Source organism: Pristiophorus japonicus, chromosome 23 (assembly GCF_044704955.1).
Source record: "Pristiophorus japonicus isolate sPriJap1 chromosome 23, sPriJap1.hap1, whole genome shotgun sequence".
In the NCBI taxonomy this organism is placed as follows: Eukaryota; Metazoa; Chordata; class Chondrichthyes; family Pristiophoridae; genus Pristiophorus; species Pristiophorus japonicus.
Genome location: NC_091999.1, coordinates 65,428,327 through 65,450,520, shown reverse-complemented (window position 1 = coordinate 65,450,520; position 22,194 = coordinate 65,428,327). Strand labels below are relative to the sequence as shown.

At 41.1% G+C, this 22,194-nt stretch overlaps 1 gene segment (V, D, J or C); it reads left to right on the top strand.

Moving 5' to 3' along the window:
* The first annotated feature begins 267 nt into the window (after positions 1–267).
* Positions 268–21,818, top strand: LOC139235581 (Ig heavy chain C region-like). The segment is given in 6 exon segments: positions 268–364; positions 8,189–8,551; positions 16,852–17,157; positions 18,863–19,174; positions 20,600–20,908; positions 21,427–21,818. Coding segments are annotated over 6 exon segments (1,779 nt in total).
* Positions 21,819–22,194: the final 376 nt, after the last annotated feature.

Genomic DNA, 22,194 nt, shown 5'->3' with positions numbered 1-22,194 from the left:
GGCGTCGTCCGTGTACTGTAGCTGAACGACAGAGGTTGGAGTGGTCTTGGACCTGGCCTGGAGACGGCGAAGGTTGAGTAGCTTCCCACTGGTTCTGTAGTGCAGCTCACTTCCAGCGGGGAGCTTATCAACTATGAGGTGGAGCATGGCAACGAGGAAAATTGAGAAGAGGGTTGGGGCGATGACGCAAACCTGCTTGATCCCGGTCCGGACATGAATTGGATCTGTGATGGATCCGGTGGTAAGGATCACGTCTTGCATTTCGTCATGGAGCAGGTGGAGTATCGTGACGTAATTTTGGGGGCATCCGAAATGGAGGAGGATGCTCAACAGACCCTCGTGGTTGACAGTGTCAAAGGCCTTTGTAAGTTTGAAGAAGGCCATGTATAAGGGCTGGCGTTGTTCGCTGCATTTCTCCAGCAGCTGTCGCGCTGCAAAAATCATATCCATTGTGCCCCGGAGGGGAGGAAATCTGCACTGCGAATCTGGGAGGAGCTCGTCGACCACGGGCAGAAGATGATTGAGGAGGACTCTTGCGACGACTTTCCCAGTGGTTGATAGCAGGGAGATTCCTCTGTAGTTGCCGCAGTCGGACATATCTCCGTTTTTAAAGATGGTTCCGATCACTGCATCTGTATGATTTGCTGGCATGTTCTCCTCCCTCCAGATGAGAAATATGATGTTGTGCATTCGCGCCAGTAATGCGTCTCCGCCTTACTTCAGTGCCTCAGCAAGGATTCCATCCGCTCCCGTAGCCTTGTTGATTTTTAGCTGTATTTTTGCCTTTTCTGCCTCATGCAGTGTTACTGCAACATAACAGAGTGCCTAGTGTTGTCATAACTGCGACAGAGCTTAGTGCAACGTAAACATCGACAGAGTATAGTGCAATAATAACTGAGGCAGGGTCTACCGTATTGTAAACAACGACAGGATATAGCGCAGTAATAACTGTGGCAGGGCATAGTTTAAGCTAAATGGAGTCAGCGCTTTGTGTCATATAAGCAGATACAGGTTAGTAACAACTGAGACAAGGTTTAGCGTAAGCTAAACTCAGACACGGTCAGGTGTAATATGAACTTAGACAGGCCTAGTGTAATATAAACAGAGAAAGGATCTATTGTGATATAAATTAAGACAGGGTCAAGTGTAATATAAATTGCTCCATGGTCTAATGCAATATAGAGACGGGGTCGAATGGAATATATAGAGAGACAGTGTCCAGTGTAATAAACAAAAACGGCACCTCGTGTAATCCAAGCATGGAAACGGTCTAGTCAGTGAAAAAAGAGACATGGTCTAGTGCAGTAATAACAGAGACGGTTCTTGTTAAATGTGAACAGAGACAGTGGCCCGCAAATTGCAGTCGGAGGCTTCCCGCAGGTAGTTTCCACAGCCCAGAAACATTTCTACAAAATAATCTGTTGGTCCGGCAGGAGCCTGCACTTCCATTGGGGAGGCCTTTTATTCCTGCGTGTGAAGCATGCTCCCGTTGGAGGGTTCCCACACAGAAGATGCAGTCACGTATCACTACTCTGCCAATCAGGTACTGTATTCCACTACTTTCCCATTAATAGCAATGCGAACTCCGTAGCTAAGAGTTCTCATTGCAAAAAAACATACTAAAAAAAAGTAAACAAACAGACCTCACATAACTACTATTAATGTTTCCGATTTTTAAAAAGAGTTTTGGAAATAGCGATAAAATAATCTTCCCTTAGTGGACAGAGTTTCTAACTATACAATGTGTTTATTTAATTTTATTTCATTATAGTTGTGTATGTTTTTAAGCACTTGCGCCTGTAAAAGTAGTTTGTGCGCCTGCTTTTTCACGTGCAAGACTTTTGAGGACATTTTCTGGGCGAGATATGGATAAATCCCACAATCTTGCCCAAACAGGTGTCCTCGCTCCCGATGTGTAGATCATCTCTCAATCTCCAGCTTGACGGATTGGAAAAGCCGTTTTTCAGCGCTTGCATATTGTGCACTGGAAAACGACATTTACGATGTCTTCCCAGGTCTGTAGAAATTTCGTACGGACATGGGAGGCCACGATTTCTGGGGCAATGTCCAGTGAAGTAATATGTGAGAGAGGGTCTAGTGTAATATACAAAGAGACAGCGTCTCGTGTAATATAAACAACGACAATGTTTTGTTCAATATGTGCAGGGACATGTTCTCGTTTAATATAAACACATACATTGTCAAATGCAGTAATAAGTGAGAAGGAGCCTAGTGTAATAAAGATACAGAACAGGTCTAGTGCAGTAAGAAATGTGAAAATGTATAATGTCATGTCAACGAAAACACTGTCGAGTGCAGTAAAACGGAGACAGGGACTAGTGTAAAATAAATAGAGTCAGGATCTAGTGTGATGTAAACATTTACATGATCTAGTGTAATATAAACAGCGACAGCGTCTAGTGTAATATAAACAGAGACAGGGTCCAGTGTAATATAAACATAGAAGGTTGGAGTGTAATATAAACAGGCAGGGTCTAGTGTAATATAAAAAAAGACACGATCTAACGCAATAAGAACTGGGGCAGGAGCTACCGTCATATTGAAAGAGACGGCTTTGAGTGTAATACAAATTGAGACAGTTTCTATTGCAGTAAAGCTGAGACAGGTTTGAGGGTAATGTAAACGGAGACAGGGTCTAGTGTAATATAAACAGAGACAGGGTCTGTTGTACTAAGTATAAATTCTGCTGCAGTCATAACTGAGACAGTGTCTAATATAATGTAAATGGAGACAGGATCTAATGCAGTATAAATTATACAGGTACTAATGTAAGATTAAGCGGGAGAAATTTGCCTCAGTTGCCCCTCCCTTCAGCACCTCTGGATGGGGGGAGTGGAGAATAGTAATGGGACGCTATCGGCTTGATGCATTGGCTTGATGATCAGTTGCGGCGAGGGTACTGATTCCCACAAAATTGTCATTGATTTTTCCATCCGTGGCAATCTCGAGAGCCACGATTTACTGCTCCCGAATATCGTGACATCATCCAACTGTTTAAGGACCCGGTAGCGCCGTGGGTCCAAATTTCGGTTCTGACCCCTGCTGCATCGCCAGGCGACAACAGGGTCAGCTGCAGGAGTCCCACCGCTTGTGGAGCGGTATTTAATGTTAAGGCTGCTTGTGTCAATGATCTTTTTTTTTTTCACTCTTCGGTTTATTTTCAAATTTCCCAGTCCCCCGTCTCAGTTATTATCGCACTAGACTCTGTCTGTGTTTAAATTAAACCAGGCCCTGTCCCTTTTTAAATTAAACTAGATCTTGTCCCTGTTTGTATTACACTTGACCCTGCCTCTATTTATATTACACTCGACCATTTCTCTGCTTTTATTACTTTTGGCGCTGTCTCTGTTTATATTACCCTAGAAAACTCTCAGTTATTACTGCACTAGATCCTGTCTCTCTTTACATTACATTAGAGACTGTCTCTGTTTATATTTCACTTGACCATCTTTCGATTTGCAATATATATCCTTGGCCCTCTTTGAACGTTTTTATTGAAATTGGATCCACCACACTTTCGGGCAATACATTCCAGATTATTGCAACTCGCCATGTAAAAAAACCTCCTTATCTTCCCTCTGGACTTATTTTGTCAATTATATTAAATCTGTGTCCTGTGGTTACCGACACTCCTGCCGGTAGAATCCATAGCATATTTCAATGCTATCCAACGTGTTCATAATTTTAACACCTCTATTAATTCTCCTCATAAACTTCTCTCGACGAAGAACAATGCACATAACGGAAATTCCTTCTCCCTCGTGTCAATCTTACTTGCACCCTCTCCAAGGAGTTGACATCTTTCCTAAGGTGTGGATTGAAATATATTCAATCTTTTTTTCTGCTTCAGATTATTGCTGAGGATAAATGCTCTCTTGAATTTGGACTGCCTGAGCAGTAATTTGAATGTGATTAATATTGATAAAAATTATATTGCTTGTTCTGACAGTGCAGGCAGTTACTGATACGCTCATCAATTTCGGCCATATCAGCAATAATCATGACTCATGATTAAATAAGTTCACTGTCGGCACCTGCTGATGAACAACATCTATTACACAGCGCCAGAGGTGATTTTAAAAATGATTGATAATTCCACTCAAATAACTTGCATGAAGTTAGTGACGTTCACCCAGAGGAGTTTCTTACAGCAAACCACATGAGGGCCAAGAGATCAGGACGAATTAAGGGAGAAATGACCAACATTACTGTTATAAATTCACCTTTACCTCATCTTACAGAGCCGTCAGTGTAAATACACATCCTTAAGGAATAAAAACCTCTCAGGAAAAATAGTCCAACCGTGGCTCACAGGGAAAGTTATATTAGATTAAACGAACAGGCTTAGAATGTTGCCAAAAGAGTCGGAAGCCCAGTGATTGGCAAGATTTTAGAATTCAGCAAAAGATGACCAGGCAATTGATAAAGTGAGCGCAAATACAATATGAGAATAAAATAGCAAAAAAATAAGAGCTTCTACAAGTAACTAAAATTATGACTTCGATGAGGGTTACGTGTTTAATGTATTTAAGTTTGCTGACAATACGAGGTTAGGTAGGAAAGTAACAGTGAGGAGGACATAAAAAGGCTGAAATGGGATATAAACAGATTTATAATAAGTCAACAAGGTCATTGAAGTTTAATGGGAGATGAGATACAGATGGTCAAGATAATGAAGCATTTTGATAGATTATATAATGTTATACCGTTTTCAGTGGAATACGAATCATAAACAAGTGTTCAGAGATTCAACATGAATGGTTAAAGAACCAGAGGGAATATTACATAGATATTATGTAGAATTACGCAGAATAAACAGCATAGAAAAGGGTTCTTCTGCTCCACAGTACATACCGGCATTTATGCTCCACTCCAGTTTCCTTCCACGCTTTCTTATTTAAATCTATCAGCATAACCCTCTGTTCCCTTCAATCCACATATGCTTAGCTCACCTCCCTTCAATGTAATCGCTCCCCATTCTAGCGAGTACTCACCACTCTCTGAGGGGTCTGCACAGAGTAAATTGCAGGAAACTGTTCCCATTGTTAGAAGCGTCCAGAAAGAGAGGACACAAATTTAAGGTTATTGGCAAAAGAGCAAATTGCGACATAACAATAAACGTTTTCATGCAGTAAGTGCTTATCTGGTATGCGCTGCCTGAAAAGCTGAATTTATCTTTCAAAAGGGAATTGTATAAGTATGTGAAATAAAACCGTGCAAGGCTACGAGAAGAGGCCGGGGGTGTGGGACTAGCTGAGAGTCGTCACAGACTCAACGGGACGAATGGACTTTTACGTGCTATAACGATTCTATGATTTTATAAAGAGGTTTCTTCTGAATTCCACATAATATTTGATTGCCTCTACTTTTGCTCTTCCCCACAAGAGGAAACATAATCTCTGCAAGCACTCTATCAAAACCTTTCATAATTTTAAAGACCGCTATTAGATCACGCCGAAGCCTTCCATTGTCAAGAGGAAAGACAGCCAGCCTTTACATCCTTTCCTGATTGGTATAACCTCGTCTTACTGGTACCATCTTTGTAAATATTTTCTTCAAGCTCTCCAGTGCTTCTATGTCTCTATTTAGATTACACTAGATCCTGCCTCAGTTGTTACTGCACTAGACTCGGACCCTGGTTAGGTATCACGAGACCCTGTCGCTGTTTATATTAGACTAGACCCTGTCTCTGTTTATATTACAATAGACACTTTCACAATTATCACTGCACTCGTCCCGATCACTGTTTACATTTCTCTGGGCGATATCTCGGTTATTAATGCACTGCACAATGTTGCTGTTGCAAGGCCCTAACTGTTAATTTGCACTAGATCAGATATCTGTTTGTATTGCATCGTCCTTGGGAAATGTACAATTGGAATGGTATGCAGGAACAGAGGGACATGGTGGAGTCCGGTGGCATGTGACAGCACAAGCTTAGCAGGCTTTTAACAAGGAATATTGCATTTTTGCCTTTATTAATGGAGGCGCAGAGTACAAAAGCAATTAATTAGTGCTAACTTTTTATTAAGCACTGTTTAGGCCCCATTCATTCGTTCATTTATGCATTCATTTATTCATCCAGCGGTCCATTAATAAAAACATATTCGGGCATAGAACTATCCATCATACCTGCACTGCTGCATCCAACTATCCATCTTCGCATACATGCATACTTATTTATTTCATAATATATCCTACCTCTGAGGTGTTGTCTGCCGATCTTAGTTATCTATCTATCTATCTGTCTCTCTATCTATCTGTCTATCTATCTGTCTATCTATCTATCTATCTATCTATCTATCTATCTATCTATCTATCTATCTATCTATCTATCTATCTATCTGTCTATCTATCTCTCTATCTATCTGTCTATCTGTCTATCTATCTATCGCAGTGTTGGAATGTGCTCCAACTGATTGCTGCTGCTGACATGCTGTCTCAGATGTTGGATATATTTCCTTTCCTGCGAGATGAGAACAGTTACACACATTTACACAACTAATAAATTAAACTTAACTCAGTACTGTTGCTGGGTAGATTTGTATCTAAATAGGCCTCATTCACAATGTAAAGGGTTTGCAGTTGGCTTTCAGCCAAGTGCTCAGTTGTGAGGAAACACATCGTTGAGAGACTGCACAGAACCCCAGATGCTTCCTGTAAATGACATTGGGTGTTGGAGCCTCGCTGACGGCAGTCGGCTGGTTTGCTGCCAAATACTGTGTGGGTCAGATGAATGTGAACAAGAATGGCAGAAAGATGGGATTTAACTATTTGAACATTAAAATATTAAATAGTTGTACAAGAAATATGTATTTTATGTGGTATAAATTCCACTGAATTAATTTCAATAAAGCCTATGCGCATAACATTATAAAATTTAATCAGGAAATAATACATTGTTACATATGGTGTTTAATTAAAACTATTTCCAAATAAAGACATTTCTCGATCATCCATTCCCTTTATTCAGCACCGCATGAACTTCTGATGACCCCACCCCACACTGTAATGAGGTGAGTCGGAAACGCAAAGTAAATAAAACAAAGGTGGCATTACCTCGAACCCGCTGCACTTCGTTGAATATTCTTACATAATTCTGCTCCTGATTAAACTAAAGTCTCCCTTATTAATGATCAGCAGTTGTGCACTGTGCAATGTAATATTGGCTTATTTGGATCCATGAACACCCGTCTCAGCCCGACTACCAATGGGTAGAGAACTGTTTCAGCGGGAGATAAAGCATTTATTTCTGTAGTATTCTGTAACATACTGCTAAATCCTGACAGACTGTGTTCCTGATACCCCTGTATGTTACAAATTTGGGTGCTATTAAAGTTAGATGCAAGGATTTGGATGCCGGGGTTTTCTGATCGCATTACCAGATCTGATTCACCAGCGTCTCTCCTAAAATGCTGAACTGGAGAGGGCGGGCCCCACCTTCTTATTTTTCTCCACAACTCGCTGCTTAACTATCAGGCAAGTGGACTTATTTTGCAACTAATTTAATAAAGGACTGTTTTAGGGTCCCAGACTCAGGGGTGATTAGAGAAAAGCAATGGGAGACACTTATGTCATGTGCAGGGTTTGTATTCATCTCTTGACCTAAATCGTATAGCTATGGCGATCCACTTTACCCATCTCCCGCATTCAGTTAAAAAGAAAAAGGAATTCATATTACAGGGGATAATTTATTGGTACAGCATGAGTGGATAATTACCGGGAGATGGAGAAACACATGCTGGCAGTGTCGTTAGACCCTGATAATGTAAAGAAAATTTCGATATTGACATCCCCTATAAGGGAGTGAGGAAATAGGTGTGACGTGGATCCAGAAGCCACCTATATCAAGGAATCAATGGGTGGTACCTGTAGCATCGCCCCCATCTCCCGGGTATTTAACGGCCAGTCACTGGGACTGCAATACAACAGTCCTGGAGTGGGTTTTCTCAGTGAGTTCTAGCCTGAACCATTTCCCACACTTTCCCGGGAGAATGAGGTCGGCGATTTCTCTTCATCTTTTGCTGGCATTTTTAACGTGTGAGTAGTTTTCATTGTCCAGATTCTCAATGTTAATGTCTCAGTCTTAGCCTCTCTCTGGAATATTACTGAGTCAGGAATCATTTCTCGAGGATTAATCTTCTGGGTATTTTGATTATTTTCACAGGTGCCCAGTCGGATGTGGTGTTGACTCAGCCCGAGGCAGAGACCAGGATTCCCGGAGGCTCCCTGACTTTGAACTGTAAATCCAGCGGGCTCAGTCTTGGCAGCGACTGGATGAGCTGGGTCCGCCAGGTTCCTGGACAGGGGCTGGAGTGGCTGGTTTACTTCAACAGTCCATCGAACAAGTATTATGCCCCAGAGATTGAGAGCAGATTTAGTGCATGGAAAGACACTTCAAACAGTATCTTTACGTTGGATATGAAGAATCTGAGGACCGAAGACACCGCCATCTATTACTGTGGAAGAGATGTTGGCTGGTACTCTCTCGCGGAGTGGGGACAGGGGACCATGGTGACAGTGACTGCAGGTAAAAAAAATCATACACTCATTGGGTAACTGTTGAATTTGTGTATTTATTTTATATTTCTATTTATTTCAATAATTCATTCATTCACTGAAACTTGGTTTCGCTGGGTTATGTATTGAGATTTTCCGCAATGTTTCATGTGATCCTGCTTCAATGCGTTTGTGGAACTAGACTGCTTCTCCACAGAAAATGATGGCGAGCGATTGAGCCCCTGATTAATGTGATTTGGTGATTATCTGTTGATCGGAATGTGCACTTGGGTTACTTTTAATGCCCAATGGCTGTTAAATGTTTTGGAATTTCTGCAATGATTACTCCTGTGACATCTAATTAGTTCAGTTTTTCTGACCAAATATCAATATTATGCTTCCATTTGTTTGAAATAAGATTTTAGGCAAAACACAGACAGCTTTAGCAGTCAAAAATAATCTTCAGATACTTTAATCATCTTTTATTTCAGATATTTACCATTGTTATCGAATAATCTAATGTTCACTATCGGTCATATTTAAAACGTGAAATTTTACTGTTGGTAATAACCACTGAATTAACAATTTAGTAGCTTGAAACAGCTTTAAATTAACATAAATTAAATTATTATATTGTAGTAATAGCATGCAATAGTACAACAATATCCTATATCAATATCAATTTATTAAGCATGATCCATTTACTCACAAATCTGCTGTCATTATTTTATATTTCTGCTTAATTCAATAATTAATTCGTTCAGTGATAGACGCGTTCAGTGGATTCTGTAATGAGGTTCCTTTTGGCAAAGTTACATCAGATTATCCTGAAATGGTTTATAGAGTTAAGCTGCTTCTTCACAAGGTGTCCAGTTGCGGGATTCAGCCCCTCAGTGCTGTGATTTGCTATTTATCTGCTTAGCAGAGTGTACGGCTGGGTGAATTGGGATAACTAAGCTTTGTAAAAGTGTTTGGCTTTTGTGCGTGCAATGTTTAAGCTCAGTGACATCGAACTGCTAAATGTTTTTATGATTCATTTTAAACTGTTTGAAAGTTTATTCTAGGCAGACAACAAGTAGGTTTTATAAATCAAATAATTGACTCCATCTGTTTATTTAAGTGATAATTACAGATTCAACTATTAATCTATGGTTTAAGGTGCACACAGACGTGAAATGTTACTGTAATTACGAAATATTCAACTAAAAATGTGCAACTTTAAATATAGTTGAATTAATATCACTCAAACTATTATAATGCGGTAATATTGCCCAGTATCACTACATTTAGTACAGCATTAATATTAATGCATTAAACATGATTCGCCTTCAACAATTCTGCTGTGCACTGGTCTCAATTAACGTGAACGGAAAATTTAAGAGCATGGAGACAATGTCTGGTTACGTTTGAAATTATTTTATTAATGGCGGACTGATTCCACCACAGTTTAATGAGATAAAAATGTAAATGTTTATAATTAATTGTTATCTCTATGTTTTACGCAGGTTATCAATTACATGCGAGTTGTAAATTGCAGTTTGTAAATGTCATAAATATGTCGTCTTATTATATTCTTATGGTTCAGCCGAAACCATGTAATTTCGCCCGTATTATTTGTTTTTTGATAGCGAGCCAATGATCACTAAACTAACCTGAAATCACTAGTAAGATCGTGAATTGAATAACAACATCCTGCCTTCCATAGCTGTGCTGAACACGAGATAACATTATAAACAGTGAACAGATTCCAACTGGGAGATATATTTAATTATCATTCATGTTAAATTGATCAACAAAATCTCTTTTCTATTTTGCTCATTGCATTTCGTTCTCGCTGGCAGTCAAAGCATTGTTCATATGATTCTATTTAAATTCAAGGAAGGTGCAGATTGAGTAAGGCTGGAGACAGGCATATAACCCATTGAAATTCAAGGAAGGTGCAGATTGAGTAAGGTTGGAGACAGGCACATAACCCATTGACATTCGAGGAAGGTGCAGATTGAGTAACGCTGGAGGCAGGCACATAACCCATTGAAATTCCAGGAAGATGCAGATTGAGTAAGGCTGGAGACAGGCACATTACCATTGAAATTCCAGGAAGGTGCAGATTGAGTAAGGCTGGAAACAGGCACATCACCCCTTGAAATTTAAGCATATTCATTTATATACAAAAGGTCAATGTTATTTTTGAATTGAATAACAACATCCTATCCCCCATAGCTGTGCTGCACACGGGATATAATTATAGACGGTGAACAGATTATTACTGAGAGTTATATTTAATTCGCATTCATGTTAACTTGTTCAACACAATTTCTCCTCCATTTGCTCATTGCATTTCAGTGTCGCACATGGTCTGAATGATTTGTTCCCCGCCAGTTATTTTTTGATCGGTCTCGAACGTAGTTTCAATAAATAGGAGAATTTATTTAATTCATTTAAGGGCATTGTGTTAATTACGGGAGTATAATATAAAAGATTGACTGTGTTATTAAACAGCCGGGGCTCTCTTACTGATTGCCTCTTGCCTTTCACTTCATAAAATATTATTTCATAATTAAGATTGAGGGTAATTTTTAAACAGAAGGGCCCTGATTTAGTAAACACACAGCGTTACAGCTCATCGGTAGTCAGTGAGATCTAACCAGGCCCAGAATTCGAACTATTTAAAATAGTCCACTCCTAAATCCATTATGTGGAATGCAGTCTGAGAAAATATGGAGTTTATGTTGTATCATAACCTAAACATGCAGTTTACAAGTGTTTATATAGAGAGCGGGAATGTGTTGGAACTAGTGACCATTTTAACTTATTGAATGTAATTTAAGTAAAAATAATATATTTATCTGAATGTTTGTAACTATTAATATGATTCATAACATTTTAATATTTATAAGTGCCATGTTAATTTAAGTAAAACCGTAATTGTTCACAAGGTAACAATTAGAAATAGGATTAAAATAAATAATAACTAATGTTATTATAATTCAGTATAACATCAGCTAACATCAATGTTGTCTTAAAGTATAATATCAGTGCCAATTTATTGAAGATAAACGACCTTCAAGAATTGTGTTGTACAGTGGACAAGATTACAGTTACTCCAAAATTTCAATGCTGGCGAGAATGCTAAATTATGTCTAATATTAATTGAGGACACTATACATGTATTACTCCGTCGTGCTCAGGTCAATAAATTGTCGCTGCAGGTTTTAATGATCGATGCGTCGATGATTTTAAAGGTTATAATTAGTTATGAACTTATCTTAAACCTGTGGGTAATCGATTTTAAATATTAATTTCTCCAGATTTCTGAAACTCTGATATAATTTGTTTTCAGGGAAAATAAATCTTCCACGGCTTATAAGGTTATAGACAGGGAGAGAGAAACAACTGGAAGTCGAAGCGATGTTTTCCAAATTAATATCAGTTTAATTTCAAAGTACGTGCAGACCTGAGATGGTCGCAAATTGAGAAGAGATCAATTAGAAATCAGTTTAATAAACTTGACAGAATGGACCGATGTATCTGCTGAGAACACGATTGGTGCACGGTTTCTGCCTGCTCCGTTTTTGTGCGCCTATGTTTCTGTATGAGAATCAGGAGTCCTCCTAATTGGTTTTAAAGGTGCCTCCCGTGTTTCATGGAGTACAATTCGTCTCAGTTATTTCAGAAGGTTTTATCTGTGAGAATTGCGATAGTTTGAATTTAAGTTTGATGGGGCGAATCGTGAATGGGTTCAGTGAAAACAGTTTGTGATATTCAGAATAAACAGTTCCTAAGCACTTCTATAGAAGGAGCTTTAATCGGTTTCTAACCCGTGTCATACCTTCCCTTGGTGTTGTTCACTGTGCAATGTGGAGGGAACTTCTATATTTAACCCGTGCTGTAACAGTCGCATGAGTCTTTCATCGGACAGTGTAGAGTTAGAATTTAATGTGTATCTAACGCGTCTTCTACTTGCCCTGGGAGTGTTTGATGGGACAGCGTACAGGGAGCTTTACTCTGTGTTTATCCCGTGCAGTACCTGCCCTGGGAATATCTGATGGGACAGTGTACAGGGAGCTTTACTCTGTATTTTACCTTACCAGGAGTGTTTGTAGAATTGGCTTTGCTCAGAATGTATTTCTTGCTAGACTTGACAATAGAGCGCATGGCAGTACGTTGCAAAGGGAGGTTTAATCTATATTATATGGACTTTAACAGGCCTGAATGTGATTTTTCCAGTATTGTTCAAGGAATGTCTATCTGCTGTGTGATGGTTTCCACCTGAATCCTTTGCGTCAACTTCCTCAGGTCCTTTATTTATAATTAACTCTTGCATTATAACAAACAATTAACATCGATCTGATCGATGTGTTCAACATTATGAATCGTTTCCTCGAATTAAATATGGGAGAACTCATTCCACTGACTCAAGTAGAATCATAGAATCACCGTAGACATTTATAGCTCAGAAGAAGGCCATTTCGGCTTTCCAGCTATCCAGCTGAAACCCACTTTGCAACTCTCGGTCCATGTCCTGCAGGTTACATCATTTCAAGTGCACACCCAAGCACCCGTAAAAATGTGATGTGGTCTTCTGCCTCCAGCACTCTTTCAAGTGAAGAGGTCCAGACCCCCACCACCTTCTGGGTGAATAAATTTCCCCTCATACCTCCGCTAAATTGCTTACCAATTACGTTAAATCGATATCACTTGGTTGTTGATCCCTCTGCCAAGGGAAATTGCTCCTTCCTATCCACTCTATCAAGGCCCATCATAATTATATACACCTCAATAAGATCAACCCTCCGTTTCCGCTGTTCCATGGAAAACAAACGCAGACTATTCAATCTTTTCTCATAGCTTAAACTTTCCAGACTGGGCAACATCCTCGTAATCCCCTTCTCTATATTTGTTGAGGCGTAACCTCCCCGCTCTTGTATGTGATCCCTGAGTAATTAAGGCAATTATTTTGTATGCCTGCTTCATCACGTTATATACCTGTACTGCTACTTTGAAGGATCTATGCACCTGCAATCCAAGGTTTCTTTGTTCCTCCACACTTCCTGGTTCTTGCAATTTAATGTTTATTTCCCTGCCTTGTTCTCCCTCCGCAAATGCATTACCTCACACTTCCACGGATTGAAATCCATTTGCCACTATTCAGCCTACCTGACCAGTTCATTCATATGCTCCTGCAGTCTGCTGCTTTTTGCTTCATTATCAAGCACAAAGGCGCCTATTTTAGTATCATCTGCAAACGTCTTAATCATGCTCCCTACATTGAAGTCCAAATCATTGATATATATCACAAAAAGCAATGGACCTGCGGAATCCCACTGGAAACAGTCTTCCAGTCCCACAAACAACTATCAAACATTACCCTTTCCTTCATGCCTCTGACACAATGTGGGATCCAACTTGCCACTTTGCCCTGGATCCCATGGGTTTTTACTTTCGCAATCAGTCTGTCATATGAGAACTAAGAATCTCAGAGCATAGAATCTTTGGCACGTTTTGTCTGTACTGGCTCTGAAAGAGCTGTCCAAATTCCAGACCCAGCTTTTTCCACGTAACACTCCAAATGAGTTCTCTACAATTACACGTCCAGATGTCTAGTTCATTCCAGAAATTGCAACTCTTTCTTTGAAAAAAAATCCTAATTTCCCCCGTAGATCGTTTGCCAATTATTTTAAAGCTGTGTCCTTTTATTGCCGACTGACTCACCAAAGGAAATCAATTCTCCTTAATTACTGTGACAAAACCTCTCACAATTTCAAACTCCTCTGTAAGGTCACCCCTTTAACCTTCTCTCCTGTCAGGAACAATCTCAGCTTTTCGAATTCATCGACATAACTGAAGTTTCTCAAACCAGGTACCATCATTGCCAACCTCCTCTCTACCTATTTCAAGTCTTGTCATCTTCCTAAATTTGGTGGTCAGAATTGTATACACTACTCCACCTATGCATAACCAGTGATTTGTAACGGGTTAGCATGACTTGCGCGCTTCTGTATAAAATGGCCCGATTACAAAACCAATTATCCCATACACCGTGTCATCAACTTGCGCGGTCACATTCAATGATATGTGAATAAGCACCCCAGGTCCCTCTGCTCTTGCACTCCCACAAAATAGTACCAGTTAGATTATATTTCCTCTCCCTTTTACTTATCTTCGTTAACTTGCATCAGCCACATTTCTGCCCATTTCACCAGTCTGTCTCTTTCCTCCTGAAGTCCAATGCTATCCTGCTCACTGGGTACTACTTTGCCAAGTGTTGCGTTATCCAATAACTTGAAGACTATGCACCCTATAGATACGTTCAGGGAATTTATACATAAAGTAAGAAAAGCACTGGTCATAAAACAGTTCCATGGTTGACCCCACTTCTCTCCAGTCAGAAAAAAACATTCGTTCACCACTACTCTCTGTCTTCTCTCACTCAGCAAATTAAGTACCGAAGTTATCTCTACCCTTTTAATCCCATGTGTTTCTATTTCCCAAATAAGTCTTTTATGAGATACTTGAAAGTCTATACTTCCAAGATCGACTTCAAAACCATCATCCACCCTCTTTGTTACTTCCCACGTAAAATCGAGCGTCCAATATCAGACCAATAAGCCGCAGCTGTTTGAGTAATCTGCACAAACTGCATGCGAGATTTGTCCATATCAGCAATAAGCACGTTCATTACTGTTTGTCCTTCCGTGCCTAGATGCCACAGATAAACAAACGATTTACAATGCTAATGGATTGCCAATATTAGATATTTAGAGTAGAAACTTATCGTGAAGTTTAGATTATGTTCGTAACAAACAGCAACAAGAATTGTCTGCAACGACCCAGAAGGCAGCCCCTGTTCTCACTACCGAGATGTTGGAGAACTATTTGGAAAATTGGAATAGACCGTTTAAAGCGCATCACTCCATATAATAGACTTTTGCATGTCTATTGAATTCTGTAAATTTAGTTGAGCGAATGGGAGGAGGAAAGGCAGGAGTTATCCAATCTGTTCCACGGGATAGAGCACAAAGCACATCGCATCGCTCTTCCTCCAATTCTGAGAGGGAAAGAGATAGACTTGAATTAATCTAATTTCATCTAAAGCTTGAAGCTGAGAAATCAGGCAGTGCAAAAGTTCCCCATTCAAAAATAGGGGCTATATTATGCACTTCAATTTTAAAGAGACTTCAACTATTTACTGTAAACGACTTTTATTGTCATGGGAACAAAGAACATTTTTCTGAGGTCTACTAGAGCGGTGTTGGAATTATGATTGGTTTTATGAAGGGATTCTGGAAACATATTTCCCCAGTTTAGTGAATTGGTGAGTTAAAAGCAGAGAATGAAAATCAGCAGTAATAGAATACATGGAGAGATTTTACTCTATTATTCTGCACAGGGGACTGTTTGGACCTGGGATGTCCTATTAGAAAGATGGCTGCATGCAGTATCCTTAATAGCTTGATAAAATTAAACTATTGTGAAGAAGATTGGGAATTGGAAGGAGAACAGGATTGGTGGAGAGATCTTTCAAAGGCCTGATGGGCCCAATAGGCTTCTTTTTTGCTGTAAAATTCTGTTATCTTATATTTCTGGGTCATGCTTCACAAACATGCCGGCATCTAGGTGTATGAGTTGTGTGGTTAGGAGAACTAACCCTGCTGCTATTGAAAGAAGTGTATCTCCTGAAAACAACAACTTGCATTTATATTGCGCCTTTAACCGAGTTAAACGACCCAAGATGATTCATAGGGGCGTAAGCAGATACAATCTAGCATCCAGCCACAAAATGAGATGTGAATTTTTCATCAGTATGGCTGCTAGTGATTCTGAGAGTTGAACAAATGCTTGCCTAGATGGTAAGTTTTAATGCAGCATCGTAAAATGCAGAGGTGGCTATATTTTGCTATCGTTGAATGGTCTTGTTCTGTGCTGATAATAAGACGCTGATAGCAAAAGGATGTGGGGAGGAGCTCAGTGCACAGGATATGAACGAATCTAATCTTAAAATGGTTGGAGATTGAGGGAAGTGTTGCTTAAGAGGAGATCAAGAGCTGGAGGAACTCCTCGATACCATATTCTTGCATTCCCTCGGTACAAAGGCCTCTCCTGGACAGTATGCCCATTTAAGACTCGTGACGTGTCTTATTTACAAGATTGGAGTTACATGGAGGCGTTTCACATCAGGTCACACAACTCACAGAAACTTAAATGCTGATTTAGGTTTTGAACACCAAATGATGGAATTAGTTCATTCTGCAGTCAAATTTCGCGATGTTTGGTTACCTTATAAGCAGTGATTGCAGATTCTAACTTGTCCAATTGGCCATTCTTTCTCAGCGACACCGTCTGCACCCATACTCTACGGCCTGCACTCCTCCTGTGACCAATCCAACATCGATGGCCCCATCACCTACGGGTGTTTGGCAATGGACTACTCCCCGGAAATCACCAGCCTTTCCTGGAGGAAAGATAAAGAGCAAATCACCACTGGATTGAAGACCTACCCTTCACTGCTCAATAAGAAAGGAGCCTACATCCTGAGCAGCCAGTTAACCATTACCGAGTCAGAGGTGGGAAGCAGCACAATCTACTGCGAGCTTCGACGAAATGGGTCAGTCTGGAACATCAAAATGCCAGGCGAGTGTTTTGCAATACAGGGATGCAAACTGTGATAACCAGAGAAGTTATATTGTTTTCTATACAGCTTCCTTAAACCAGACTTAGAGTGCACAGTTCTGGTCTCCATGTCACACTGGGAGTACTGCTCCTAATCCTTACTTGGAGCACTGTGCGCAGTTCTGGTCCCCATATCACTCTGAGTGTACTGATTATAGGTCTGGTCTTAATATCACATTTGGAGCAATGTGCTCAGTTCTGGTCTTGTATCTCACTTAGAGTACTGATTACATGTTTGTCTCCATGTCACACTTACCGTACTGATTAGAGTTGTGTCTCCATGTCACACACTGTACTGTGCTGAGTTCTGGTCTCCATATCACATTTACTACTATTAGGCAGACCCTCGTGACGAGGATGACGCACTTCACACCAAAGTGAATGGGCTCACATGTGTTATATCTTAAAGGGTGGAAGATGCCTGTGCGTGGATTTGTTAACGTGTAGCGACAGTTGCACACCAGCCACCACACGGCTTTGACAGAGCTAGGTCTTGGTCCAGTGGCAAGGATTAACCAAGTTGACTGCAGACCAAGCATGGTTGCGCATCCCATGTGTCCCGATCCCGCTGTTGTTAAATGCTGCGCTACAACTCCTCTGTTATTCTGTGCTGCACCACACCTGGGCCACGTCGCCACTGTTTTTAGATCCTGCGCCGCCCCTGGGCCACGAATTCAACGCTGTTAAACGCTGTACCGCTGCTGGGCCACGACCCCTCTGATGTTATATGCGATGGAGCTCCTGAGCCCCGACTGCTCTGATGTTATATTAGCCGTTCCACTACTGGGCCACGGTCCGGCCGTTGTTAAATCTGTGCCACCCCTCGCTGGGCTTGATCTCCGCTACCCGCTGGTCTCGAACGTCGCTCCCGCTGGGCTAGAACACCAACTCCAAATTGGGCTCCAACACCACTCCCCGCTGGGTTCGCTCGACGCCCCTCGCTCGGCATTTAACGCTGCCTCTCGCTGGGCTCGACCCCCGCCCGCCCGCTGGGCTCGACCTTTGCCCCCCGCTGGACTCGAACGCCCCACACTCTGGGCTCAATCTCACATTTAGAGGACTGTACACAGCTCTAATCTCCAGATCATATTAAGTGTAATGTGCATACTGCTGGTTTCCATATTATAAGAATTATACAGAGGCACTGGAGAAGTACACAAAAAATATTGGCAAGTACGACAGCGCAACTAAAAAATTGTAATTGACAAAAGTAATTGCACCGGCTGGGGTTCTTTTCTCTAGAAAAGGGAAGGCTGAGGGTGGGAGAATAGAGGGATTAAAATTATGAAGGGGTTTGAAAGGTTAGTAGAAGAGAACATATTTTTGCTTGAGGAGAAGCCCGGTACCAGGGGCCGTCAATGAAAGATTATTCCCAATAAATCCAATAGTTAAATCAGGAGAAGCTTATTTACCCAGGGAGTTGGTAGAATGTGGAAGTCGCGACCACATGGAGTACCTGAGGCGAATAACATAGATGAGTTTCAGGGGGATCAAGATAAGTACACGAGGGAGAGGAAGCAGGGCGATATAAGACTCATTGGGTCATAAACATCGACCTTGTTGGGCCGAACGGTCTGCTCCTGCGTTGTAGATTCTTTGTTAAAAATCGCTTCACAGTTCTTAATTGTTTGGACTGCAACAAATAATCCCAATTAAATGTATTTTCTTGCAGATGGTGTGGTACATCATCCAAGTGTTTTCCTTACCATGAGTTCAATTGAAGAAATCGCCAGAAGCAGATCTGCAACCGCTGTGTGTTTAATCAACGATTTCCGCCCAAGGGAAGTGTCGGTTAATTGGCTGAAGAATGGACAAGTCATGGATTCGCACATCGTCACCTCTCCTGTCTTTAAAGTTAACAGGAACTTCTCAATGACCAGTCGGCTAATATTCCCCGCCGAGGAATGGTTCGACCGCTCGGTCTATACCTGCCAGGTTTCTCATCAAGGGTACACCCAAACCCAAAACATTACCAGATCTCACGGTAAGAGATACAATCTAGTGAATTTCCAAATCAATCTGAGCGCTGATCTCAGTTAGGGCTTTTATAGGAATTATTAAAAAGCACAAAATTATTTCTCATTTCCAATCATTGTTTCCTTTCAGTGTAAGTCTGACTCTAGATTCCTCATGGTTCATGACTCCATCACTTTAGCAAAAGTTGCCCTTTCCTCTGATGCCAGACTGTGAGCAAGTTTCTCTTTTTTCAGCTTTATCCTGGGTTGCATGATCATATTCGGAGCGACAGTAGGTGTCTGCAATCCATTGCTTGTAACTGTCTCAGGGCCCAGTACTAGAAAGGGCATCTGCCCTATTTAGAATATTGTGTTCTGTTCTGGGGACTGCACCTCAGGATGGATACACTGGCTTTAGAGGGGTTGCACTGCAAATTAAGACGAATCATATCGGGGCAAAGATGGATAAATTGTGCAGACAGGTTGCACAGAATAGGCTTATATTACGTTGAATATGGAAGTTAAAGGTGATCTAATTGAGGTGTTTAAGTTGATAAATGGAACTGATATGGTAGATAGAATAAACAATTTCCTCTGGTGCGGCAGTTCAGAACAACAGACATAATACTAAACGGAGAGGTAGGCCGTTCAGGGAAGATGTCAGGAAGGATTCTTTCACACAAAGGGTTGTTTAAATCTGGAACACTCTTCTACAAAACGCTGTTGAGGCTAAGGGTCAAGTGAATGTTTCAAAACTGCAAATGATAAACATTTGTTAGGCAAGGTCATTATGGGTGAGACACAAAAGGCGGGTATATAATGTTAAGGTGCAGAGCAGGTCATGTTCCATTTGAAAGATGGCAGGCAGGATGGGCTGAGTGGCCTACTCCAGTTCTGCCCTGCGGTTATATTTCCAGCTGACACTCTCGAAACAGACAGGAACGCTCAGTAATGATATAGATAAACAAACTACTTCACATCGATATTGCAAATTATAACCCACGAAAAAATACCCCTTCAAACTCCATTTAGCCGACCTTTCACTGCTCCTCTGATGGTGGGCTGCAACTGGATGCTGCACATTTTCACCGCCCCCAAAATCACAAGACACTAGAAAATGAATTTGTTTCCTGCTGCATGTAAATTCATGGTTTTGATTTGGCACTCGTTTTGAACTATTGTAATTTTCATGTAGAGCTCTTGGCCCAAGTGGTGGAGCCATTATACCGAGCGGAAACGCGTTCGGGCACAAGAATCTGTCGACGTTGGAAATGTTAAAGGGTTTCTTAACATCATTGCCAATTTGTGGTCCTTCCAATAACGATGGTGTTTAATCATCAGCGTGAGATTGATATCTCTAATTGGATTTATGCTCCTGGAGAGAGTGAAGGACGAATACTGGTGGCCTGACTCTGAAGATGAAGCTTATCGTGAATTTCATTTCTGCTTCACAGATGCATCTTCGTGCACACATACAAAAGTCACTCTTCCACAACCGTCACTAGAACATGTCTTACTGGAGGCGACGGTGACCCTAACCTGCATTGTGTCTGATGCTCCTTATGGCGTCACCGTGTCCTGGACTCAAGAGCAGGAGAATTTGAAATCAGAGATTTCCCTCCAACCGGGAGAGCATCCCAACAGCGTGATCAGCAACTTAAACATCTCAACACAAGCCTGGCTGAGAGGGGATGTGTTCTACTGCGTGGTGAGTCATCACGAAATGCCGACTCCTATAAGAGGTTCCATCCACAAGGAAAAGGGTGAGTGGGGAGGTTGTAGCAACAAGTGACACGCTGTCACTATTTCCGGTGCTTGTGCAAGGGCCAATTAGTTTTTTTTAACTGTTTTATAGATTATCCTGATAATCAAATGTTCACTCCACGAACTAAATGCTCCGGGACCTGAGATGATGCATTTTAAGGGGAAGTTATATAAATGCATGATGGAGATACAAATAGAAGGATATGTTATGAGGTATAGACAGAGTATGTTAGGAGGAAGTTCCTATGGAGCATAAAGGCCAGCCTCGATCATTTGTTCGAATGGCCTATTTCTTTGCAGTGCTTTCAAAGTCATTTTCTAATAAAACTCTTCAAGCTCCCAGAGAGAAGGTTTGCATCCCCATCTTCACCGGGCTAAAAAACTGGACAGGCCACAGAGGGGGAAAAGGAAATCCATTGAAATTTAGCGCAAATCACATTTATCTCATAACTAACCTCTAATTGTGTTGTCTATGGAACTTTCCAGTTCATTGGCCTTTATTGTAACTGTTTTACAGTGAAAGATCTACGGGAACCGGCAGTGTCTGTCCTCCTGCCCTCGGCAGAAGAAGTCTCTGCTCAGAGGTTGGTCAGCCTCACCTGCTTAGTGAGAGGTTTCTCCCCCCGCGAGATCTTCATCAAGTGGACCGTCAATGATAAGCCGGTGAATTTCGGCATTTACAAGAACACGGAGGTGAAGGCGGAGAACGGCAGCAGAACCTTCTTCATGTACAGCCTGCTATCCATTACAGCCGAGGAATGGGCCAGTGGCACTTCTTACTCCTGTGTGGTGGGACATGAAGCGATCCCCTTGAAGATCACCAACAGAACCGTCAATAAATCCAGCGGTAAACCCAGTTTTGTGAACATTTCCCTTGTTCTGATGGACACCATCAATTCTTGTCAATGAGAATCTCTCGATAGTATTTCCGTTCTTAAATAAAAATAAAATAAAGAGTTATTCTTCCAATCATGAGTTACACATGCGGCCGCTCAATTAATTTTGCTTCCAATTTTTGTCAAACGGCGGGCTGTTAATCTGAAGCAGGATATTTGCAAGTCTTGGGCCCTCGGCTTGTACAGCCAAAGTTCCCAGCTCAGATAAACTACGAGTTTAAAACAGAGTGAAGAACTTTCAATAGCCTATTCTTCAAAGTAACTTCAGCAACATTCTTTCCGCTGGTGAATCTCAAAACTTCCCATTTGTAACAAAAAAACACAGCACAGTTAGAGCTCAGTTTCCCAAATTCTCGTGTTATCCATTACTTCAGAATTGCAGCCAGTTT